Source organism: Carassius carassius, chromosome 16 (assembly GCF_963082965.1).
Source record: "Carassius carassius chromosome 16, fCarCar2.1, whole genome shotgun sequence".
NCBI classification, from domain to species: domain Eukaryota; kingdom Metazoa; phylum Chordata; class Actinopteri; order Cypriniformes; family Cyprinidae; genus Carassius; species Carassius carassius.
The window spans coordinates 15538936-15566684 of NC_081770.1; the positions used below are offsets into that span (position 1 = coordinate 15538936).

The 27749-nt window shown below is 35.5% G+C and overlaps 1 protein-coding gene across 1 annotated transcript; it reads right to left on the minus strand.

Moving 5' to 3' along the window:
- Positions 1 to 27749, minus strand: LOC132159677 (tetraspanin-7-like). The gene is made up of 8 exons (XM_059569254.1): positions 27593 to 27749; positions 5769 to 5957; positions 5619 to 5693; positions 5381 to 5476; positions 4949 to 5104; positions 4791 to 4874; positions 1739 to 1821; positions 1 to 472 (listed from the first exon to the last, which is right to left on the minus strand). Exons 1-7 carry the CDS (start codon positions 27671 to 27673, stop codon positions 1753 to 1755), a joined length of 750 nt encoding a protein of 249 aa, XP_059425237.1. The 5' UTR covers positions 27674 to 27749; the 3' UTR covers positions 1 to 472; positions 1739 to 1752.

Genomic DNA, 27749 nt, shown 5'->3' on the forward strand with positions numbered 1-27749 from the left:
TAGATATCTAACAAACCACACTTAATTTAATTTCTCTGTCTAAAAATAGAAAAAACAGCAAAACCACAGCTAACCTGAACATATTTGATATGCAGCTAGAGAGAGATTGCGATATCGATTGGCTTGTATGTGATCGGTTAGGACGCGGTGTTACAGAAACGCTGTTGACTTTAGTAGTGTGTGTGAGATGGTTTCCACATGCAAGGTTTTTGTACAGAGTAAAGTACGAGTGCGCAGGACTGCGTCTTAAAACCATTTCCTTTTCCCCACTAACGCTGATGTTTCGAAAGAAGAGGCTTTGGTCATGGCATAACTGCATGATTTAGGAATGACGGAAAGGAGAGAAAAGAAGCCAGGAAAGACAGAATGACAGATAAAAGGAGATAAAATAAAAAAAGAGATTAGAAAGAATGGAGTGTGCTAGCATTTTTGGGTTGCTTTCCCTTTCCAAGGTGTCGTATGTCTTCTGTGCCTGTAGAAACGGGAAAGAGTTTTAAATACATTCTCACACACAAAAAGTAACTATTCACTGAAAATTCCTCCACTCACTACAGTTCTAAAATGTCTTCATATTCAAAGAGGCAAGATCAAGTTTGTTTACAAAGAGAATTTGATGATATTCTAAGGCCCCGACCACACGGAGTGCATTTCTGTGAATATGCTATTTTTTTTTTATCGGATAGGCATTTTGTCCACACGGATCCGGCGTTTTGGATGAGTAAAACCGTTATTTTTTTAAACCGGGTCCCAAACTGGATAAATTTGAAAACGCCGCCATTGCGTTTTTGTCTGGACGGCGAATCCGTATATTTTCTGAAACGATGACGTCATCAGCCCACGTCTCGCCCCTAGTCAAGCACCACGTCACGTAACAGCAACTAAAACATGAACAAACACTGAACGATTGTCTTTTTATTAACTAACATTACACCAGATTAATAAATGTATTGTTCCATCTTCGTTTGTGTACCACGCATAGTCCATGTCTTCTCCATTTTAAGTGCATCTCTGATTACAGCGCCACATACTGGTCTGGCATGTATACTACATCGTTTTGTGGTTTCGTGTGGACACGGTTATTTCTTGAGACGAGGAAAAAAAAAAAGATTGGATTAGGGTAAACTCCATCTCCGTGTAGACGGGGCCTAAGGCAACACTGCATTGATACTTCAAAAAAAGAGAAAAGAAACATACAAAAAAATATTTATATATATTTTAATTATTTTAAAATGAATTGAATAAGATTTTCAGATGTATTATTTTAAAATAAATTTTATTAGATTTTCAAATATCAAGAATGCACATAAGTAAACTACTTAATTATGCTAAGAAAACATGTTGTTGCATTCACAGAGAATTTACCCAGAATTCATTAGTGAAGCAAAAAAAACAAAATGCATATATATATATATATATATATATATAAATTTTAATTCAGTATATAATTGTAAGAAATATATATGTATATATATATATATATATATATATACACACACTTGCCTGTTCATTTCAGAAATACAAAAGCAAACTTAATTATGCTGCCTTCTAAGAAAACACATACTGAAGCTATTTTATTCAATATTTCTATTTTATTTAATACTCTTATCATCTCGATTCTCATGTGAGCTATTTGTGCATCATGAGTTGCAGTCCATTTCATATGAGTCAGTTCTTCTAAAGCTAGTTAGTAGCTCCGTGTGTGTGTGTGTGTGTGTGTGTGTGTGTGTGTGTGTCTCACCTGTGCACAGGCCTCTACACCATCTCGTACTGATTGGCAGTGATGAATCGTGACAGACAGCAGGCAAGCAGCATCCCGATCAGCTGAAACACACACGTACGTGGCCGTTACCATGGTATAGCTTTTTCCAAGGCTTTTTTCCTCCCTCTCCCAGCGTAATTGCTAATTAAATTAAATTGCGATAGTCGTTACCGCCGGCTGCTCTCCCGGGTGTACGGTCCGCTCTCTCCGCGCGCACCAAATTCTAGTTATAATCATAATGAATGTTTACTGATCCCCGTTAAACCGAGCCAAAAGAGTTCCACGTGCGCGGCGGAAGATTAGACGTCATTGATCCGGGCCGCCCGTGTGCTCACAGATAACGTTTACAGTTCAATTAGCATCGCTAGAGGGGTCGAGGTGTTCCTGCGCGGCCCTTTGGACCCATTAGTGCGGATGGAGCGCTATCTGCACCATATGGTCCCGAAGCGGAAGCGTGAGTGACGGAGCGCCTGACTGCGTTTGAAGAGGCACGCTCGCTAGAAGACCCCAGCTGCGCCACACGCTCGGCTCCGGCGCCTGTGTCTATGTGTGTTTACTAAATGAGGGCTGGGAAAACACAGACAGCCCGGGGTCGGTGTTCACGGCGGAGCTGTCTCTCGCTCGAGCTTTTAGACGCACCGTTACCCGGTGACTCGTTTCGACGGAGCGAGCCGCTCCATCTGCACGAGACAACCGCAGCCAGCTGTTCAGCTCGCGTCAGCGCTAAACGGAAAACAGATATTACAGTAAACAGTCCATATTAGCTCCAAAACGATCGCCTCAGACGCGATTATGACGTCTCAAGGAGATATGCCTATCTTTAGATAAAATTAACGGCGTGCAAGTTGTTCTACCAGTTGTGTGAGTTTGTGACGGGACTATCTTTTTGTTTGAACAATCGAGAGGCCATATATATATATATATATCAACAATCTTTTACATATAAGGCTTAAAACTATTAATATAAAAAAGGTTAAAAAAAAATCTAATGAAATGTTTTAAAAAATCAGTGTGAATATTTAAAATCAAATGTTTAACATAAAAGTATAGAATATTAAAATATATGAAAACACTCAAATAAAATGTTTAATAAGTGTAAGATATAAAAAAGTAAAATAAAAAGTTTAAAATTCAAGTGTAGAACATCTTTAAAAAAAATAATGTATAGTATAAAATGTTTTTTTAACATTTAATTTAACATAAAAATATATTAAATATTTAAAATAAAAAATGCAAATTTAAATTTTATGGGATATCTTTAAAATAAAATAAAAATGTTTAAAAGAAAAAGTATTGAATATTTCTAAATTAAAAAGAAAAAGAAAAAAAAGAATCTAAAAAAAAAACTCACTTAAAAAAAAAATTAAGATTTCCTGTAACCACACAGAAAAAATAAAGTTAAACTTTAAAGCCCCATTCACACCAAGAACGGTAATTATAAAGATAACGACATTAGCATCCACAATAGTAGGCGATATTGTCTGCTTATTCTAAGCATAGACACATCTGGTGGCTTTAAATTCTCAGACTCGTGACAGCAAGATAGATTCTGATGGGCATCAATGTTTGTAGCGTTCATCAGCTGGAAAAAATATATCTGGAATAACTGGAAGTGATTCAAATGATATCGTTTCTCTGTGTCTTCATCATTATAGTTGTGTTGTGGAATCCGCTTTAACATTGAGAATGATTTTTAGAACAAAATCTTTATCGTTATCTTTATCTTTATAGTTATCATCCTTGGTGTGAACAGGCCTTAAAGGGTTTGTTCACCCAATAATCAAAATTATGTCATTAATAACTTAAGAAAAACATCATCAAAGTAGTCCATGTGACATCAGAGGGTCAGTTAGAATATTTTGAAGCATTGAAAATACATGGTCCAAAAATAACAAAAACTACGACTTTATTCAGCATTGTCTTCTCTTCCAGGTCTGTTGTAAGATTTCAAAACACTACAGTTTAGTGATATCCGGTTCGCGAACGAATCATTCGATGTAACCGGATCTTCTTAAACCAGTTCACCAAATCGAACTGAATCGTTTTAAACGGTTTGCGTCTCCAATACGCATTAATCCACAAATGACTAAAGCTGTTAACTTGTTTAATGTGGCTGACACTTCCTCTGAGTTCAAACAAACCAATATCCCGGAGTAATTCATTTACTCAAACAGTACACTGACTGAACTGCTGTGAAGAGAGAACTGAAGATGAACACCGAGCCGAGCCAGATAATGACTCATTCACGAGTCAAGAACTGTTTCTGTCAGATGCGTCCGATTCGAGAATCGAGGAGCTGATGATACTGCGCATGTGTGGTGATTCAGCGTGAAGCAGACCGACACACAGGGCGTCTGAACTGAACTGATTCTTTTGGTGATTGATTCTGAACTGATTCTGTGCTAATGTTATGAGCGCGGGTAAACCGAAGGCTTGAATCAAGGGCAAGCATCGCAAATGACGCCATTACATCGAGCGCAAAAGAACCAGTGAACAGTTTTCTTCAACCGGTTTATTGAATTGAACTGTCCGAAAGAACTACTGGTGATCCGAAAACTGATGCAACCCGTTCTTGACTCAAGAACGAATCAATCTTAAGTATTAACCGTTTAAAACGATTCAGTTTGATTTGGTGAACTGAATGATTCGTTCGCGAACCGGATATCCAGACTGCTTTGTTTTGAACTCTCTCACAACAGACACGAAAGAGAAGACAATGCTGAATTAATTCGTAGTTTTTGTTATTTTTGGACCAAAATGTATTATCGATGCTTCAAAAAATTCTAACTGACCCTCTGATGTCACATGGACTACTTTGATGATGTTTTTCTTACCTTTCTGGACATGGACAGTAGACCGTACACACAGCTTCAATGGAGGGACTGAGAGCTCTCGGACTAAATCTAAAATATCTTAAACTGTGTTCAGAAGATAAACGGAGGTCTTACGGGTTTGAAACAACATGAGGGTAAGTTATTAATCACATAATTTTCATTTTTGTGTGAACTAACCCTTTAAGTCTTCATCCTACCTGCGAGAATGCAATTCCAAACGTTACTCCAGCAATAATGCCCACGTTAGTCTCAATGAAAGTCGTCACCAGCTCATAGCAGCCCTGAACACAACAGAAGCATTACAAGTACATGAAAATCAGTGTGTGTGGTTATTAAGTGTGTATGTGGGTGTTACCTGCTGATAGACTTTGGTGGGTGCTATGGTGGCGTTTCGCAGGTCTGAGGACTTGCAGTCGGAGACGTTAGCGCAGCAGCTCGGAGGAATTCCATTCACAGAGAAATAAACGCTGGAGAACCAGCTGGTGTAGTTCAGAACTCCACAACAACGCAACTGAACACAGCCAGAGAATATCATACAGATCAGAGCTCATGACAGGTAATGCTATCTATCTATCTGTCTGTCTGTCTGTCTATTTGTCTGTCTGTCTATTTGTCTGTCTGTCTGTCTATCTGTCTGTCTGTCTGTCTGTCTGTCTATCTATCTATCTATCTATCTATCTATCTATCTATCTATCTATCTATCTATAATGCAGATGATACATTTATCCTTACACTAGATAAACAGCATTAAACAGATGAACGGTTGTTAACCAGTGTTTGAACGTACACTCCTCTGGATGTTGTCCACCGCGACGCTCCTCTCGTCCTTGGCGTTGTAGTTGTGAACGGCCTCGTTGTATGTCCTCATAAAGGTGCCTTTGATCTGAGTAAACACATACACACACACACACACACACACACTCTGTCAGATGTCACCAGAACAAGTCCTCCTATTGTGAGACAGATGGAGATCTCCGAGACACATTATGGGTCACCGCCGGAGAATATGCTGAAGCACGTCTCACCTCATGACGGAAAACAAAGCCCGAGATGCCAGCGACCAGCTCGGCCAGGAACACCAGAGACAGGAACATGGCGTACTAGAGATGAGAGAGACGTGTTAGCTGTTAGGGGCATCATTTGATGTAAACTGTGCTCCCTGAGGCTAAACTCACCAGTTTGAGCATCCATGGGCTCCCGCGGCACGTGGCGAAGCACCCGAACAGTCCAAACACGATGATGGTGGTCCCGGTCCCGATGAGCACGTAGGGAGCATTGGTGGAGTTCTCAGCGATCAGAGCGATGTACGGACCCAAAATGAATTTCCCCCATAATCCCACTGCAAGCAGGATCGCCCCCGTGATCTACAGGAAAAAGACAAACATTCGAACTTTAAACATTAAACCAATCGAGTAAGTATTTTTACTCCTTTGCTACCATCTAGTGGACAGTACATGAAGACAGCAAAACACAACATAGAAATGATGATCAGCCAGTGATGAGGTTCTGTGGTCCAACATTTTTTAATAATGACACCAATGTACATCATTTACTGATTTCTTATTATCAGTGTTGTTGTAAACTAAACATAAAACTATTAAAAACTGTTTACTGTAATTGAAATAAAATTAAATAGAGTATAAATATTAGATACAAAACACTTTACTAAAACAAGATGAAATTGAAATACTAAAATAACTAAAATAAATAAATACAATTGTAAAACATATAAAAATAGTAAAAAGAAATTTAATACAAATGACAAAACCACATAAGATCACCAAAACGTGAATTAAAAATGTACAAAAAATATCATATAAAAAAATAAAAGCTATTTCAAAACTTTAATACTGTAATAGTATATAAATCATATTAAAATAGCACTGCCTATTAGCTGTTCAAATTTCACGCCTCTTGTGTTGTTTCTAGTCAAATAATGAAATAATTTAAATTCAAACCAAAATTTGATAGTAATATTGCTATGTCCTAAAAGCTATAATATGTTAAATTTTATGTTTAGATTATTTTTTAGTATTTTATGTGTTGTTCACATATGTGTGGACATATTTTATGTCAAAACTATTCTGATTTGCTTTAGTATGTACCTATTACTATTATGAAAGTTTATATATATATATATATATATATATATATATATATATATATGCCAGTTGACTTTTAATTAATGCATGAAGATAAAATACAAATTACAAATAAACAGAACCAGAATCATTTATATATAATATAAATGTAATAATATAAATGCATATGAGTGAGTGAGTATAAACTCCAGCATACAAAAAAAAAAGAAAATTCTAGATTTTTTTACATGCTGAAAGCATAATTTATTTAATATGTTTCTTCTTATTTTATAATAGGAAGTTTTTATAGTTTAGTCACACAAATCTGTCCCACAAACAACCACCTGAAGAGGGCGCCGGTGTATTTCTCCATCACTAGAAGCTTCTATGAAACAAGACTCATTGAGGGGTAGAAGGATGTCACGTAATATGTTTGATCGCTCTTAACAGAAACACAACTATTCTTATGAAAATACATAAGCCTGGTTAAAATGTGCATCTAAACATATCTCATCTGTCCCGTTTCATCTAGACTTCACTTACAAAAAGTACCATGGCATTATCATGATTTGAACATGTAGCATTTTTAGTTTAGTAGTAACTAAAACAGATTGGGTTCCGGCTGTTTGGATGGTTCTCAGTGTTTATTAAGTTTTTATCAGCAGCCTGGAGGACACATGAAGGCCGATGGGAGAAAGTCGCCTTCGGCTGCTTGTGCTGAACCAGTTTAGCCTGCTAGCAGATGGACCACAGATTCAACACGACGAACTGAACCCAGATCAACACATACTGTACAGGACATTTCTGCATGTAATCATCACTGCATGTAATCATCTGAAATGTCATGACTAACATTCACGCGTTCGAGATGAGCAATAGTGTGGAGTTAGCGACTCAGAACCCACATAAACAGCCATGAATCAGTGAACCCACATCCCACTCAGAGCAGTATGATGCCGTCATTTTGCCACCTCTGAAACAGTCATCGGTTTTATGGATATGCTAATGATGGTGTGAAGAGCTATTGTGGCACAAGCTAAACTCAATAGTGAGCTGCCTTGGTGCTTAGACAGCATGCTAACTGAAAGAAGCCTTATGCAACATCATATAGACTAAATAAAGTTACAAATTAGAGTTAGGAGCTTCCAAATCGCATACTTATGCACTATTCTATGACGTATGGCGTGTAGTATAATGTGACCTTGGACCACAAAACAGGTCATAAGGGTAAATTTTTCAAAATTGAAATTTATACATCATCTGAAAGCTGAATAAATAAGTTTGTTAGGATAGGACAATATGTGGCCGAGATACAACTATTTAAATATCTGGAATCTGAGGGTGCAAAAAAAAAAAAAAAATACTGAGAAAATCGCTGTTGTTCAAATTAAGTTCTTAGCGATGCATTTTACTAATCAAAAATTACGTTTTGATATATTTATGGTAGGAAACTTACAAAATTTATTAATGGAACATGATCTGTACTTAATATCCTAATGATTTTTGGCAATAAAGAAAAATCAATAATTTTGACCCAGAAAATGTATTTTTGCCTATTGCTAAAAATATACCCCAGCGACTTAAGACTGGTTTTGTGCTCCAGGGTCACAGATAGTGCGAGTAGTGTGTTTACGCCAAACATTCCGAGAGGAAAAAGTGCACTTTAAATACCCGGATGATGCACTTAACTGAAAAAACCAAAGTGTGGAATGTTGGATATTTTATGCACTCACCTGTCAGCTTTAAGTCGCGAACGGGGAGGGGCTATCAGAATCCAAATATTAATGAAAAAATAACCTTATAAAATTCATACATTACATGGTTGAGAACATAGTGCACAAGTAGCATAGTGTATCATTTGGGATGCGGTTAGTGTTTGATGTTAGCATGTTGCTAAGCTAACAGTTAAAAATCGTGTACAAACCAATAATTCAAATTAATGCAAACTTTACACAGCACCCACAATTATACTTTTTGTCATTAGCCAAACATTTTACTATGCTAACAGCACAACAATGCGAATTAGCAAAATATATGGCAAAATATATGTAACACAAAAATTTTAAAAATGTTACATTTTTTTTGTCATTAGCATGTTACTAAGCTAACAGTGAAACCACAATACTAGAATGAGCACAAAATATACATAAATGCAAATGTTAAATTCTACCACTTTTTTGTCATTAGCATGTTGCTAAGCTAACACTGCAGCAACAATACTTTAACAAAAATATAGTTAATAAAGTACCCATATTATTTAAATATTGCCATGGTACTTTTTGTGAGTGGCACGTTCTAACAATATGATACTTCAACAGAATTTTAGCTAAAATCTTCAATTTTAATTTCACAGAACATTTTTTGGACATGGTACCATGGTATAACCATGTTTTTATCACAAATATATAACAAAGCACTATGATATAAAAATCTGATAGCTACGGTATCACATCATAATTTTCATGTTAACATGTTTTCGAAAGTACCCAAAAGCACCATGGAAATGCTGGACATGTACCACGGTAATATTTGGTATTTTCTGTAAGTGAATGACGCAATCTTTTAATTAGGAACCAAAATACAACACGTACTAATGTTGACTGAAATAATTTGAAATAGGCCTTACATTTTGACATTGTACAATGTTTTTTTCCTGAATATGTACTATGCTAATACATCAATATATAGTACAAAATATAGTTCCAGCTATCAAATTTGACACTGCAGTTGTATCATCTTTTTGTCATTAGCATTTTAAATGTTATCCAGGAAGACAGTGCTCTTGTATTTGAGAAAAAGTTGTATCCATCCTATGCTCAATGGGAGCATCATGTTGTCATTCAGACCATGTCTACCACTGCATAGAGGACACAACGTCCCATCTCCATCTCACACTGAGACAGAGAGAGAAGGAGAAAGTGCACAGATGGTGTGACTCATCAGGGATCAGAGAGAGAGGAGGAAACCACTCATAACTTTCAGAAACTAAAGCATACAGCTCGAAGAACCTTAAAAACCCTTGAGAAAGATGATACGAGGAGACAGAGAGGGCCATTAACGTTTCTCTTTGACAGAGAGCTCTTCTGTCTTTTCTTTTAAAGCTGTACATGTGTCCAGGATAATTTTTTTCTCATTTCATTCTTATTATTCTCAATTGGACATTTAAATATATCATTCTAATTACCAGAACACAAATAATCATTAACCAAAATACCATCATTACAACAATGTAATAAAATTTAATTGAAATTTTTATAACACATATAAGTAAATAAATATATATTATCATAATGCAAAAAATGGAATCACTGTCACAATGTAAAAATAAAATGGAATTCTATTAATCATAATGTGAATAAATACATAATTATTTAATATAATTACCATAAAGCAAAAAACAAAACCGCTCTATCTTTCTAATTAACACCATATGGCAAATAAATAAATGTCATCATTACCACAATAGGAAACAATATGGCTGCACGATTAATCAAAATTAAATCGCAAAGGCAATAAATCGTAATTAGGCAGAGCTGCAATTGTCATGCGTATGTTTCAGTGAAGCCCTTATCTGTGATCAGCAGTAAATCTTCATCCGAAAACCAGAGGGCGCTCTCACGCTGAAACTCTAAATACGCCCCGAAAGAAGAAATCAGGAAATCATTATAGTGGCTGCTGAATAAACAGAAGATTGAACTGCTTTCATTATTTCATCGTGACTAATAAACACGTTACTACGACAATATATGGTTTATCTGAGTTCGTCTTACTATAATTGTGATTATAATAAAGTATATAATAATGCAATGCTAATCCACATTGCCTTTATGGAGTAAAAACGTGTTATTAAATGTGGTATTTTCACATGCTTTAAGATTGAACAGCATTTACAACAGAACCGTAGTCCACTGACAAGCTATGTGCATTATTGACACTATAAACATGCTACATAAATAAAGGTGACTTGACAAGCTATACAAACAGCTTTCATAATTGCAGAATGATTTCTTCGGTTTTATAATTGTGCGATTATATCGACTGATATTATGAATGCAATTTTGCGTAGCTTGTCAATGAACTACGGTGTTGTAAATGCTGTTACACCTGAAAGCATGTGATGGCGATTTACTTATAATTAGAGGTCAGACCGATTAATCGGCCGATTTGTGGCATTTTTTAATTAATCGGCATTGGACGATTCTGCTGCAGATAAGGCTGATTTATAGGCAGGTGCATCGGTGGGCAGCTTAGCGTTGTTGTGGAAGCTGCGTGAGAGACGGAGCAGCTCAAACTCACTTTTATGAGATGAATGGAAAAAAAAGAAGAAAACCAGCCAATTATATATGCCCTGATTTCTAAATATCGGCATTGGCATTGGCCAGTGAAAAACCCATATCGGTCGGCCTCTACTACTAATCACAGAACCAGCATTACTGACAAGATACACATGATAATTGCATTCAATTAATCGTGCAGCCCTAGGAAAAATATCTATCATAAAGCAAATATATAAACAAATAACTATAATGTAAAACCATTTTAATCGCCATAACGCAAATAAATACCGTCATTACCATAATGCAACAAAAATATCATGCTAGGTAAATAATGCAAATAAATAAATCAATAAACATTAACATTACCATAATGCAAAAATAAAACAATTGTAATTACATAACGCAAATAAACAAATACACAACAAATGAATAAATACCATCATTACCATAAGTTAAAATAAAAATATCATTCTAATTACCTGAATGCAAAAAAAAAAAAAATACTGCCCGAAAATAGGGTTCATTTTATTTACATAAAATATAATTCACACATAACTTTTCACAGCTTTCTTTTCTGTGTTTAGGATGAAATATGAGTCATTTTGTGAGATTCACCTGGATGTTCAAGGAACAACGGAGACGATGCAACAATTAATAAAAAAACATCCACTACACATACATCATAACGCAAAACTACACCGAAGAGTTGAACTTGTGCTTTCTGTGTGAAGGCTGGCAGAAGAAAATGTTAAATGATTTATTGAGCAAAAGAATATCAATTATTCATCGATACGTCTGTCATCCTCTCTCTCTCAGTCTGTTAAATAAAGATACATAAAACTCTCTAACCCAAGAAAACCTGAGAGATAACTAAACTTTCAAAACTACTATTGCACTTTCTTTCAGAGGTTTTATCAGTTCATGTAGTCCCTGGGAATCAAACCCCTGACCTTGGTGTTGCGAGCGCCTTGTTTATATTAGCTCAGGGCTATCGAGATTGGACTTGGATTGGCTCTGAGATCTAGTCATTGCTTTATCTTCTTACCCACAGAAAGCTGATATTAAACAGGATCTCTAAACGAGACTCCTTCTATCCCCCGACACTCGCATCTGTCTGCTGACGCAACGTGAAGCGTTCATTTCTTCAAATGAATCTTAAATTGCTGCGGCTTAGGCGGCATTCGTCTTTGATATGTCAGCAGCGCCTCTTGAGTTACAGACGATTTAGAGCTTAAATAAAAAGAGACAATCTATTAGAGCTCTCGTTGTTGAGGAAAATGCTACTTGGCAGCAGAAGAAACGTTTCCAGAGTGAGATGTAAATTCTGTGCTTTCCTGTGGAGTTCTCAAATGTGCATACATGGGTTTTTCAGTAAATATTAAGAATCAAGGAGCAATGGCTGGCGTAAATCAGCAAATGGAGTCTTTTTATGTTTATGCATTGGCTACACCTTCCACTTTTAGAAGACTCTTTTCTTTTTTTTTTTACATGGACAGCGACTATATACAGTGTTTAGACAGTTTAGACTATATACAGTGTTGGGAAGTCGTGGCCTAATGGTTAGAGAGTCAGACTCCCAATCGAAAGGTTGTGAGTTCGAGTCCCGGGCCGGCAGGAATTGTGGGTGGGGGGAGTGCATGTACAGTTCTCTCTCCACCTTCAATACCATGACTTAGGTGCCCTTGAGCAAGGCATTGAACCCCCAACTGCTCCCCGGGCCCCGCAGCATAAATGGCTGCCCACTGCTCCGGGTGTGTGCTCACAGTGTGTGTGTGTGTGTGCATTTCGGATGGGTTAAATGCAGAGCACAAATTCTGAGTATGGGTCACCATACTTGGCTGAATGTCACTTTTCTTTACAGTAATGAGGTGTATAGTTTTTAGTCGATTTTAACCATTCTTTCTACCATGGCAAAAATGTACAGTAATTCTACATCCAAAATAATTTACTCAAATTTATTTATTTATAAGTACGTAAGAAAATGAACAGAAAATGGCATTTTAACATATGCTCTATAAAGCTATAAAGAATAAAGATCCAACAATTTTTATTCTTTTGCATGTTTACCTGTTATAATATTTTTCTTGAATATTATTGTTGTTTATTTTAGATGAACCTTAAAAAACAAACAATATACAACAAAAAGAGTATTACATTCTTTTTATATTTATAAAGTGTTATATTCTTTCTTTCTTTAATATTATTTTTATTTTATTTTACGAACAACAAAAAACATTCAACAAAATGAAGGACTCCATTTAAATAAATTATTTTTAATATTTTTTGTTCAAACAAAAACCCAACAATAATAATAAAACAATTGTATGTTGTATTGATTTATATTTTTTAATTCAAATGGCCAAAAAAAAAAAAAAAAAAAATATTGTATTCTATAGTGTTCTAAAGTGTTATATTATTTCTTTCTTGAATAATTATTTTTTTTATGAAGGACTATATTCATTTTTTATTATTATTTTGTATATAAACAAATACCAAACACACAAAAAAATGAAGGTTATGTTGTATTGATTATATGATTAAAATTTTATATGAACTACAAAACTAAAAAAAGTATTATAAAAAAGTATTCTATTCTATTTTTATTTATTTTGTATTTTTATTATTTATATTCTTTCTTTCTTGAATATCATTTGTATTTATTTTATATGAACAAAACAAAAAACAAACAATACACAAAAAAGTAAAAAATAAAGTATTATATTCATTTTACAGTGTTTTCTTATGAACAAAAAAATATATATTCTTTTTTATATTAGTAGTGCTAACAAAAAAAGTTGTACCCTGATGCTGCTGCAGACAGGAAGTGACTGTTCTCCATTTCTCTGTGTCTAGAGCGAGTGCGAGAGGAAGAGGGAACGGGACACAGAGAGACACTTGGATGAAAAGGGGACGCGAGAGGAAATGAGAGCGCAGGAGAAAAGACATCCTGCTCTTTGCATTTCAAATTCCTGATCAAAGCCGTTGTTGTTCTGTGGCTTTGAATCTGCTCAAAGGAACAAGTGTGTGTGTGTGTGTGTGTGTGTGTGTGTGTGTGTTACCACAGCACCAGAACAATTACAGGCTCTGCATCAAAAACCTCCTGATTAATATCACATCTGTGGTATGATATGAAGTTAACCTAGTGCTCATGTATATGAGGAAATATCAGGGGTTTTTAATAATAATATAAATCATCATAGTCAAATGTCAGAGTTTTTTTTTTATTTTTCATTTTTTACTGGGATCAAATTAGTAAAAAAAAATGAAATAAACTGAAATAAAAATTAGTGGGAAAAAAAACGAAATAAATTGAAATAAAATAAAACATTAAAACCATAACCACAAACTTTTACAACTGTTTAGTGTTGTATTAAAATGGCATACTGTTTCTAAAATTAAATGAAATATTAAAAAGGTGAAAACGAATTACAATTAACACAAAATGAGTACATGTCACAAAATGGCAAAGACTAAGCATATAAATATTAATTTATTCAGAAATAATTTAATATAATCTTTTACAGTTTTGATAAGTAGTTTAAGGCTTTTATATTTATATATAAATATATAAATTGATATATATATATATATATATATATATATATATATACAGTTAATAATATTATAATATAAAAAAATATTAACTAACTTGCACTTAAATACTGATTAAAGTAAATAAAATTTTTAAACTTAATTTTTTTCTTTGATTTCTGTCTCTCTATTAGGTTGGTCACTGCAGGAAGTTCCCACAAACAGTCACAGTCAGCTAAAGCCAACAGTGCTGTACTTTTCACTATGTTTCGACTCGTACAGTATATCTCAGCACACAGAAACGTGTGTCTTTTCTTTTATTGGTCTCATGTTTTTCATTGTTTAATGTCTTCACTTTTAAAATGTGGCTGGGAAGACGGAGGTAGAGCTTATTAATTATGTAAAGCACAAGTGATTTAATATAGTATTTGACAATTTTGATAAGTAATTTATTTCAGGGGTACAAAAAAAGTGTAAAAAATTAACATAAAGACCAAAGGAACATAAAGATTTTGGATATGACCAAAATCTTGTATCACAAACTTTATAACACTGAATATACCATAGAAATTTCATAATTCTTGTCACCAGTGTCAATACAATTTTCTCTTTAGTTGTTTGATTAACGTGAACGACAGACGGCAGAAATATTAGACTGCTGTCACTTTAAGAGCTGCCCGGATCATGTGTTTACGAGGATACAAGTAAAGATTGGTATTCTGACATATACATGTGTGTGATACTGTAACTACATTCAGTACTCCCACGCTCTGTAAGCCCATCTTCAGTTGTGCATGTCTCACATATGGTGTAAAGAGTTATTTCACTGCAGTGTCACATGAGCATGTAACAGCGATAGAGACCATAGTCCGAAATCTCTACAAATGACAAATTTGTCCTGATTAATCGTCGTGTCTATTGGCATATCGTACACCCCTATATACATACATACATGAATTAATAAATAAATAAAACAGGACCATAACTAACTAAATAAACGAAATGCAAATAACAACATTCATATCAGAACTGTCCAAAAATAAACAATGTCAAAAGCAGACCGTTAATGTTTTCGCTATGCCGTATTTATCACACAATGCAGGTTACAGTAAATAGTGCGAGATGCACTGCTGACATCTTCCTCTCTGACTCCTAGATGTCTGTCTGATACACAAGGCTTTTCTTTCCACTATCAACAGCCTGTGAGAGTCTGACACGCACACCAAACAACAGGTGACACCACAATCACGCTAGTCCTTTGTGTCACACACACACACACACACACTCTTTCTGTTCTCACAGGACACAGCTGAGTGTCGCGTCACAGTTTGCTGCTGTGGCACTTTCTCTCATACGGTCAAGCTGGGAAAGCGTCTGGTCACAGAGAGACCCCAGAACAACAGAGTTCACTTCCTGTTTGACATCCATCTATGAGCAAAGATCCACCGACTGTCATCTTTGCCTTATGAAATCATTCATATTAACTGTTTGTTTGTTTTTTATATACAAATATATAGCCTACCTAAATGTTTAACTTACAGTATTAACAAAACTTATAGAAATTATTATTTCTCTTTTATTAAATTAAAATAAAAAAACTACACATTTTTGTTTGTGAAACCCCTCCAAACGCAATTGAAAATTATTTTTTATTAAATAACAATAAAAAAGTTAACCACTTGTGATACCCTGCTTGAAAAAGCCCTTTTATTAAATGACAATATTTTTTGAACCCGTTTCAAAAAATATTTGTAATAAATAAATACATTTGTGGTCCTCATAGCGGTTCAAAAACTCATTTTATTCGTATTCTTATTATTTTTTCTTATTTTTCTTATATTCTTATTTTTATTATTTTTTTTTGTGTGTGAATTCCTTTTAAACCCTTATTCCTTATTTGAAAACATATTTTATTAAATGACAAATTTTTTTAATGTTGCCACCTCCTTTAAGAAAAAAACAAAACAAAAACCTTTCATAAAATAAATAAAGAAAATAAGAAATAATTGTGAACCACTTGTGCCACCATGTTTGAAAACCTCATATTAAATAACAACAAAACCATAAAAAAAATCTATTTCTGTAAAGCCCTTGTGGCCACATGTCTGAAATCTCTTAATATTAAATAACAATAAAAAAAGTACATTTTGTGAACCCCTTGCAGCCCCCGATTTAAAATCTCCTTTCATTCACAACGCACAATAAGCCTAGATAAAAGTCACTCATTTTTGCCAAACTTCCCTATATAGTACAGTTTCACATCCTTCCAGTGCATAAGAAAGAGTGCAGTGCTCAATTTTAAACCCAAAAAGATAGTCAAACTAAATCCTGCCATATTATCCTGCTTGTTTTCTTCCAAAGGGTGTTGTCATACACAGTCCTGAATTGTGTTAGCTCAGACTGAGCCGGTAATTTTCCCTTGTCTTCCACTCCGTTGCTCTCTCTCTCTCTCTCTCTCTCTCTCTCTCTCAGCCATTAGAGCGGCGTACATCATCATGATCCAGTGCAGCTCGTCGATAAGTGTTGTGTGCTCTGAGAGGGTGGGTTAGACGGGCCGCCGCACGTTTAATGGCCGTCTACAGTTGTCAAGAGGCGCTGGCCTTTCAGCCTCATTCTCTCCCGCACCGTTTCCCAGAAATGCTAGATCAGAGTGGTTGAGAAACAGCCGGCGAGAGTCAGCGTCTCTATGACACCGAAAGGTCCGTCTCATTATTCAGAGTCAACTGACAGGGAAATGGAGGCCGGCGGCAGCTTAAATCAGAGGGATCTGTCCAAGACTAAATTGACTGTGTGTTTGGTGGCTAGCGGGAAACGGCGGACGGATGATAGATAAAACGGATCAAATTAAAGCAAAAACAGACCGAGACGAATAGCTCTTTTTCTAAATAAGACAGTGGATTCTGGCCTTCAACTAGGCCTTCATCTGTGTTTAACAGAGTGGGACATGAGAACGCTAATGCTAATGGGGAAGCCGTCTATTCTGGCATCTCATTAACACCAACCACCCTAAGTAACACACTTCACTACATTAATTTGTTTAGCTATGAACACACTGTAAAATGTAGTTTCTTAATATGTTTTTAAAACAAGACTGCCTTTGTGAAGAACTTAATATTATTTTATTTTTAAAAAAAAACTGGATAATATAGTATTATAGAAAAAAGGCCACTTAAGTGTTCTTAAGTTTACTTACTATTACTTATATGGTAACAATATATTTTAAGATGTCCTTGTTACATGTTACATGTACTTACTATTATAATAACAATAAATTATGCATAATTACATGCATGTAACCCTTTGCCAAGCCCTAATCCTAACCATATAGTCATTACATGTAGTTAATGTATAATTACACTGTAACAAGAACACCTTAAAATAAAGTGTAACTAAGTATACTTTAGTGACTGTGCATTTATACACTTATACAAGTACACTTCAACCTTATTTCAAAAACAATAGAGTTATGAAATTATGAATAAAGATTAACTTAAGTATGTCCAAAAAAGCATGCTAAAATTCAAATGATTGCAAATAACAACAATTGAGTCTGCACTTAAGACACATTCTTTTAAAGTGTATAGGCCTATTAGCCTATTTACATAAGTGCTTAAAAAGTTACCTAAAGTGAGCTTAATTTCCAAGAGAAATCTTTTGTTTATGCTTGTCTGTTTATGGCTTTGATCGGTAAGCAACCACTCAGTAACCATCAAAAACACTCGAGCATCTGCTTAGCAATGTACTGAAAACCATTAAGAACTTAGCAGTAGCATAATGAGAGGCATAAAGAGGCCATAACACACTAGCATTGTGATTTTTACCAGCTATCACTGCTCACAATTTTAAATCCAGGATGAGGAAATAATAGACTCACATTTGTTTCTCATTGGCTTAGTGTGAAAACATGCTTGCTAACCGTTAATCTGCAACTCAGGTGTTCCTTGCATGCCTAGTTATACAACACAGCAGCTAATATAAAGTGAATAATTTGAAAGTTAAAACTTATTTCTGTAGAAAAAAAACCAAACCTGTGCTACGCGCTGCTATAGCACTATCATGCAGCATATCTTTCCCCGTGAGCGTAAAGCTGCTAATCGCCGTCAGAACAAAGCAAACACAAGAATCGCGCACCACGTCTCAAGCTAGTGGCTAATGATAGCATCTCTTTCATTAGCAGGCCTGTGCAAAACTGTTCATAGTGTCATTCCAGGACCTAAAAATGGGGATTCCAGTCACCTTTAAATTCCACAACCAGGAACTAATTGGGAATATTCCAGGAATGCAAACGTGAGAGATTTCTCAAAGTGTTTAATGAGAACTTTACCGTTTAACTAGTCAAAGACAATTAATAATAACTCAAATCATTAAAAAAAAAAAAAAACGTTTTATTACCTACTGTACATTATTATTTATGTGTTGTCAATTGGCATTTTATCAGGTGTAACTAACTAACTAACTACACAACATTTAACAGTTATGATTTCCCATTTATTCACACACGTAATCAGACTATATCATTCAGACATCCAGACAAGGATTAACCTAAAAAAAAGCCCTCATACCGAACACAATTCCAAAGCCCTGACACACACACACAAACAAGATGTTACAGTAGGACACACACACGTTTCAGAATTGGAGATGAATCACTGTTTAAAATCAACATATGAATGCATTGCTCACACTGACTCCAAATCAACAAAGGGTTATTTGGCCTTTATTCGATCTTTAATCTGCTCTGCCTGCCAAAAAAAGTCACTCAGAACCAATCAGATCTCACCTCAATTTCATTTCCATTAGAGGCTGAAGCTTCTTTTTTTTTCTGATGGGTCCTGCCGTTTATTCCTACATTAATCAGACACTCCTTTAGCTTTTGTTCCCTTCCTGTTTACAAAACCACAATGAGTGTTCGATGCAGATAATAAAGGTAAAGATCATGTTTCCTGGGAAGGGCAATCCCAGTGGGGAAAAAAAGTGTTTCTTGATGTTAACTGAACTAGAGTCACTGGAGAGACACTGGGAATATAGACTTTTTTCGATGTTAATATTAGAGAAATACAGTGTATTCAGGTTTTGCATTGACACAAAAAGGTCTCTGATGTTCCTCACGTCAAGCAGGTATCATGATTAAGCACCTCGTCAGCTGAGAGTCATGAGAGTCTTCATAAGCTTGCTTTAATAGGATTCAAGGCTGGATAATACCAACACAGTCATTTAAAGAAGGGCTACAGAGCTCTGAAGATTTAATTGGATGATTTCTATCACGAAAGGATTCTTAAAGGAATAGGTCACTTGAAAATTAAGATTTGCTGAAAATTTACTCACCCTCAGGCTATTCAATATGTGAATGAGTTTCATTTTTCATCAGAACAGAGACCATTGGAGAACATTAGCATTACATCACTTGCTCACCAGTGGATCCTCTGCAGTGATTGGCTGCCGTCAGAAAAAGAGTCCAAACAGCTGATAAAAACATGACTATAATCCAAACCACTCCAATCCATCAGTTAACGTGTTTGTAAGACATGTTTTTAACTTCAAACCCTTGCTTCTAGCTAAAATATAGCTTTCTCCAGTGAAAAAGTATCTTCTGACTAAGGAGAGAAATATGCACAGATTACAAGTGAAAACAGTCAGTGGAGAGGACAACAGGACATTTTTTTCACTGAAGGAAGCGCTATTATGGATATATCAAGTCATATTTTGACTAGAAGTGACGCTTCAAAGTTAAAACGCCTTAATGACAGATTTGTTTACAAACACACAAAGCGTTTTACTTCACAATTTGTTAATTGATGGACTGGAGTTATGTGAATTACTTGTGTGATGTTTTTATCTGCTGTTTGGACTCTCATTCTGACGGCACCCATTCACTTCAATGTATCCATTGGTGAGCAAGTGATGTAATGCTACTTTTTTCCAAATCTGTTCTGAAGAAGAAACAAACTCATCTACATCTTGGATGGCTTGAGGGTGAGAAAACACGGTTGACTTAAACATGAAATGTTTCTCAGTTCCTTCAGATTTGACGGCTGCAGCTCCATCTGAATAAATCTCTGTTTAATCACTCCACCTTTGCCCTCCAAAGGGAACAACAACACTGAAAATAATACACTAGACAAAATAATAACAAGCTTAAGGAGAAACAAACAGAGCACCGGCGCTAAGCATCAACGCCTCCACACACGAAAGTACTGAATATATCAGCGGCACTGTGGTGCTCCACACTCTCATTTCCATAAAAACACCAAAGGTTACTGGGAAAACCGGACCAGACAAGTCCTTAATTGTCTGATTGTAATGAACAGGACTGCCAGTATTAATAATAACACTGGCTAAGAGCGAAATAACTCAAGAGAAGAGTGACCCAAGAATCTCCAAATGGCACCATTTATTACTTGTTGGCCAAATAGGTCCAGCTGCACCCTTTAATTACTTGTATTCCATATCAACAGTATAATTTCCTTTCTGACGATATAAACACATCTAACTAAAGGGTAACAAGATAGTTGAACCAAATTTTACCCTATTACAATGCATCTTTGATTTGGCTAGCCCTGTCCGTTAAATTAAGACACAAAATAACTTTAAAAGCATTTGAGATGTAAGGTTTCAAGCAACTCAAGCAAGTTTCTTTGGGTTTTTTATGAAATCCTTGGTAAACAGGTTTCATCAGTTTTCGTTTTCCACCTCGGTAGAAAACACAATGGCAATGCCAATGTTTTGCGGGTGTAGGGTAACTAACTTACTGTGATTTACATACTGCCAAACACATTTGAACTGTTTTGTAAGTTCATAATGACAATGCTATCATTCAAGTTCAAGTCTGCTTTATTGTCAATTTCCACATGTACAGTACATACATACAGAGAATCGAAATTGCGTTACTCTCAGACCCCGGTGCATACAGATAAAATTAACATCAAAGCCTAAAAATCTAGATCAAATATAAAATGTAGATACAACTATACAATAAGGGAATGTAAAAAAAAAATTATAATAAAAAAATAAATGAATAAATAAAGGGCATATAATAAAATTAAAAATAAAGTTAAATAAAGCAGCGCAAGGCAGATGACAGATATAGTGCAAATCAATGAAGTGAACAACAGTGCAGATAAAAGATTTTTAGTGCAAAAAAATCCCTTATTAAAAAAACCATATTAAGTCTGATTAAAGTGACAAAGGGCTCAAGAGCAGTTATTTTATTTAACTGACTGATGAGGTAGTGGAATGACGTCAGTTCCATGCTGAATGAGGTAGTGAGCAGACCAATGCTGCACAAAGTGACTAGTGCATGCTATCATATAATTAGTGTGTGTGGGGGGGTGCACTTCTGTGCAGGGGGTGCACTTCTGTGCAGTGGTGCTGTTTTGTTGCTCAAAGCGAGCGAAGAAGGTGTTCAGCTCGTTCAGTAGAGATATGTTGCTGTCACAGGTCCGTGGTGGGGGCTTGTAGTCCGTAATGGTCTGTATCCCCTGCCACATGCTCCGAGTGTCTCTGCTGTCGCTAAATTGATGAGCTATCCTCCTGGAGTTCTGTCTCTTAGCCTCTCTGATGCCACGGGACAGGTTGGCCCTAGCTGTCCTCATGCCCACCTCATCTCCAGCTCTGAAGGCAGCGTTCCGTGTCTTCAGGAGTCCGTAGACCTCCCCTGTCATCCATGGCTTCTGGTTGGCCCAGACAGTGATGGTTTTTGTGACCGTTACATCATCAATAGACTTGTTGATGTAAGCAGTGACAGTCTCTGAGTACTCCTGAAGGTCAGTGGTGTTATTGCATGTGGCAGCCTGATTAAACAGCCTGCTTAAACATCATATTATACACAGTGAATTTTCATTTTGGTATATTTGTTGGTATGCATTTATCATACAATATAGATTTTTCTTCAATATTTCAGATACTTTTCTCAGCAAAAAGTTCCCTCATTTACCCTGTTAAGCGAGAACAGGATTCCCATCGCTCGCTGTGATGTGTCCTAGGCTAGCTATTTTAAGACGCGGGGAACTCTGGGGTCACACATAGGCACATGCCATTCTAGGTGTGTATCAGTTACACACACACTGAAAAGTCATACTGTCACATCCCGAGCTGACACAACCTACGGGAATGCTACGCACGCAATCAATCAAATTGACTAGTCAATAAAAAGCGTCCCGAGATTCAACATGGCGTGATTTAATAAAGAACATTTATTGCAGAAACTTGCCAATGACGTAACCTTGAAGAACTCATTTTTGCGTTAAAAACAAGGCGTTCTTACCATCATGGGGTCTTTTCTCAATCAAACGTGTACAAGGGGAAATGTGGCATGAGGTGTTACCTTGCATCATAAGCTTTAATAATGTCTACTGCATTAAAATATGAGATGAATGAATGTAGTCTAGATCCAGATTTCTTTCATGGGGAACACGTGGACACCTGAGGTTTTCTTCTGCATCTCTAGATAATATCAGTGTTTGAACCAGGGATCACAAAAGGTTCTAACTGATAAGGAAAGCTAACTTTCAAATTTAACGGTGAATTTTTTTTTCCAATTATATGTAAAACAACAACAACAACATTTTTTATTGTATTCTAAATGGATATCATTAGAAATGGAGGCCACATAACTTAAAAAATACAGTGTCTACTCAGGAAATGTAAATCTAGATACATTTACGCCGATTGTTACTCCGCTTAGATTGTGTTTTTATTTACTTTTTTAACTATTTTACTCACATTTCACTGCTGGTTATATACGCTCTTTATAATTGTGTATGTGACGAATAAAAATCTTGAATCTTGATACAATTAAAGATCAACTTTTCTCAATGGGTGTTGGTTTATATGCTGTTTTGTATACCAACATAATTTTTATATGTCTATATTAGGGCTGCAAAAAGATTAGTCGCGATTAATCGATTCAAAATAAAAGTGAATGTTTACATTACATATTTATTTTTATGTGTGTCTGAGTACTGTGCATATTTATTATGTACATAAATACACATATGTATATATTTAAAAAAATATATATGTATATGTATTGTATGCATTTGTCTATAAACACTTGTATTTGATTTATATTATATATAAATATTTTGCACATAAATCTAACATATTTTCCCTTAATAATATATGTGTGTGTATTTATATATACATGATATACACATTACACACACATATAGTATCTAGGCCTACACATAAACTTATTTTGAATCGATTAATCGAGACTAATCGTTTTGCAGCCCTAGTCTATATTAACTATAAACAGGGTTTTAAAAGAATGGTGCGAAGAACATAATCTAAAAAAAAACTTTTTTCCACTATAAAGAATTTTTGCGCAACGGAAAGCTATGGATGTAAGTTTCTTCATGTACTCATAAAAATAAAGGTTATGTAATGGTATTGATGATTTCAACATCCATGGAACCTTTCAAGTGGACAAAAAGTTCTTTATAGCAAAAAAAATATGATTTCGATTATTGAAAGGTTCTTCCCGTTCAGAAAATAAATGGTTCGTTTAAGAACTGTTCACTGAAAGGTTCTTCTGAGAACCAAAAAATGATTATTTTATGGCATCACTGTGAAAACCCTTTTTAAACCTTTATTTTTAAGTGTGCACCCCAAAGTAGCAATAAAATGAGCTGTAAATAGTTTTAATTTGCTATAAATCTACATAAATAAAATGAAGTGCGAAAAGAGTCACAACAGACACCAGTCTCATCTGCCTCATGTTCGGCCTGTCTTTTCTCAGCCCTGTTGGTCTGTTCCCATCTGCTTCTGGGAGAACAGAGAGTGTGAATGTGGTTGTGAGGGTCGACAGCAGGACACACGGCGCTCCGTCTGTCTGCGTTCAGATGAACAGAACGAACCCCACAGGTCAAGAACAGCTGATGGGAGGATGGAGAAACGACACCAACTCCATTTTCCATTTGTCACTCACAGGCTCTCTCTCTAATTTCTGCCTCTATCTCTTCACATCTCGCTTTGATTACGCCCTCGCTCGCTGTTTCAACACAATGTGAGTTTCAAAGCTCATTTGTGTTTAGCTGTTCTGCAAGTGCACAATTCAGTTTAGTGATGCTAACTGCACACTTGAAACCTTCAAATCTTCTTTTAAACTGCATAATTATTCCATTTTAACACTATTCAAAAGAATTAACACAAAATGATTATGAAATCTACCTCGGTTACAAATTGCTTTGGATAAAAGTACAACAAACACACACAAATAAAACTAAAGTGAATCAATCAACCAGCCAAACATCTATCCAAGCAATACTGAACAATACTCAAAGTGCACTTAAATGCACATGTATCTGGATATGTTGCATATATACTCCAAATAACTAATTTGACGAATTACTGCTGCAATAATTATTAGGAATTTTTTTTTTTACCCAAATTGCGCAATTATATAGTGTGAAAATAAGGAAGCGTATTGGTACTAGAAATATAGTATTTCAGCACATTTACAGAAGAGATAAACTCAATTGTTAGTCATTTGTAAATAAGACGCAAAGATTTGTTGTGAAAGTCTACTTGCGAAATTGTTTTAAAAATTTGATTTCACCTGATTCGCCTCTTTAAAAATAAAAAGTGGCAAACAAATAATTGCCTAAATCATGCAATTATACAGTAGATTGTGAAAATAAAGAGGCATTTTCATGCTGAAAAATTCGGAGGTAAACTGATTTGTGAGTCGTTTGCAGGTTTGCGCAGATATACTGTAGCTACTACTTGTGAAAATGAACTTTCAGGCATTAAAATACACATTTTAGATCATATTTAATTTCCTTTTATGAAAACAAAGCTACGAGAGGCAGAATTCAACATAAACCATGTAAATGGCACAATGTTTTCAACGTAAAATGACACGGACTTTATAATAATACACTATTTGAGCACATTTTTCCACAGAGATTAACTGAGTTGTGAGTCGTTCGTAAATAAGACGTATGGGTTTGCGCTAAAATACTACTTGCGATACTGCTTTGCAAATTCACACATCATGAGTCTGCATCTTGATTAAACCATTTTAGACGTTCTAGATCATATTTAACCTGAATGAAAATGAGGCTATGAGAGGCAGAACTCAACGTACTGTTTTTGTCAAATAAATACGGCATCTACTCTGAGGTCTACAGTAGAAATACACTGCTTTACGGTCCAAATAGCCCAGATTTGGGTCAGGCACTGGATCACTGTGCCGAGTGGGATTACAGATGGACAGAGAGCTAAACAGCCACTGGTTGATGGCAAATGTGCCACACTGCATTACTGAATCTCCAGTGAGCACAAAAGGAAATGTGATGGAGACGGTTACCTACTAACACAAACCCAGTATTTTGTTCCCAGATTCCTTGGAAGAAACTTCAGCTCAAAACACAGAGTACAATATGTCGCTTTTTGCCAGCCGCTTAAATGTTTATTTCTGGAATTTCCCATTATGCATCATTATTGACTGACTATATGAGAGTCTGTGAGAGTCCATTCAAAGATAAAAAAAAATAATGCAATCTATGCACACTTCTATGAACCTGAAAATGTTGCAAAGGACTCAATCAAGAAAAACCACTCACTGCAAAATTCCTTCAAATAGGCTATTCATCAAATATTCACATCGCTATGGGTTTTTATTTTTTGCTAATTCCTAAACACTTGACATTTCTTGAATACTTGGTTGTATTCTAGTCAAAATCACATGAGATTTTAAATTGATATCTGAGGTCAAACTGGCTTAATGAATCGTGTCGATTGTACAGTAATTCATCACTTGGCAATCACATCAAATAGAACATGTGCTCAATTACTTGGCACATTATTTTCTCCATTTCTTCTGAATTGTTAATGATAAAATGGAATATTTATCTAATTCTTAACAGATAACTTCTTCAGGCCACTGCCTTTCTTGGCCTACAAAACTAGTGCAAAAACACTTGAGAATATCTTGCATTAGCTAGTCATCAACAAACATTACACAACAATGAACAGATTTAACATGCATACAGAAATGTACGTATGCAAAGGCTATACATCAGTCCCAGCCTAAGTCTGTTAATCAGATTTACCAACGTTTGCAAGGTTAGTAGTGTCAAGACTTTGAAAGCTGGTGTTTAATTGTTGCATCACATAATTAAGAAATGCTCCTTTAATTGACGAGAATAACTTAAAAAAACTGTGCTTGGACGCTTCACTTGTCAGTCAGACCATCTCTTCCTGTCTATGTCTATTCAAGAAATGTTAATAGTAGTAACCTAATGTTCTTATACACATTTCTGAAAGTTATATTATAAAGTGTTACTATTAATGCTTATAATACTAATCAGTCATTATACACAGATAATACATTTGTAGCGGGGCGGTGCCATCATGTCACAGTTAACCGTCACTCTCTAAATGAATTTCAACAGACAGAAACCATCACATTCTTTACTAAAGATGAGACGCAGAGGTTTCTTCATATGACAGAGATGAAGGTCACTGCAACCCTAATAAACCTGTTACATTTCTAGAGCCTGTCCATATTTGGACATAAATATTCCATTTAGAACTTAAATGCTTGTGTGTTCAGATTCTGTCAATCATATTCAGCAAATGTGCATGTTTGGACATTAACTTTCAATTTATGGTCCATCGTATTCAGCATATGTCTATATTTTGGCATTAATCTTAAAATTATAATGAATAGTGTCCGAGATATACTCATATTTGAACATTAATCCTCAATTAGCAATTCAAAATGTTGTGTATGTCTATTTTTAGACATTAATGTTATTAATCAGGAATAATGTTCTTAATTGAAACATTAATTAATGATGAATAATGACCAACATCATCATGAACATCTCGTTTCGCGTTTTTGGAATATTTTTCGTCATTTGCCTTGGAATGCAAATTGTTTATCATATTCTTGATCAGAATCATTATTATATATATCATCATATTCGTGTTTCTAATAGCCTCGGAGGGGTCCAGCCCTGCCGTGATGGAGATGCACTTGTTTTCCAGTGGCGCAATATTGCAACAAACGATATATTATGATAACAAATCAATTTATATGTTTGATAACATGCAGCGGAAACATTAAAAGCTCAAAAACGCTAATGAATGGGGGTAACTCACCCAGAACACGAAGGAATAGACGATGAGGAGAGTTTTGAGGCAGGTTATGACTGGTTTGGTCTCCATTCTCCTTGATGCCATGAGCGCAGTGGATTTGTGCTGCTGTGATTCTCCACTGCGCCTCCGCCGCTGCGCTCCAGTCACTCTAGACGCTTCT

Bases quoted from the DNA above. Each gene is read 5' to 3' on its own strand.
- LOC132159677 (XM_059569254.1), bottom strand. From the start codon at position 27,673: ATGGCATCAAGGAGAATGGAGACCAAACCAGTCATAACCTGCCTCAAA. The intron at 5,958-27,592 runs GTGAGTTACCCC...TTTTTCCTGTAG, and splicing joins TCTATTCCTTCGTGTTCTGG to ATCACGGGGGCGATCCTGCT. The intron at 5,477-5,618 runs GTGAGACGTGCT...GTGTTTACTCAG, and splicing joins GCTTTGTTTTCCGTCATGAG to ATCAAAGGCACCTTTATGAG.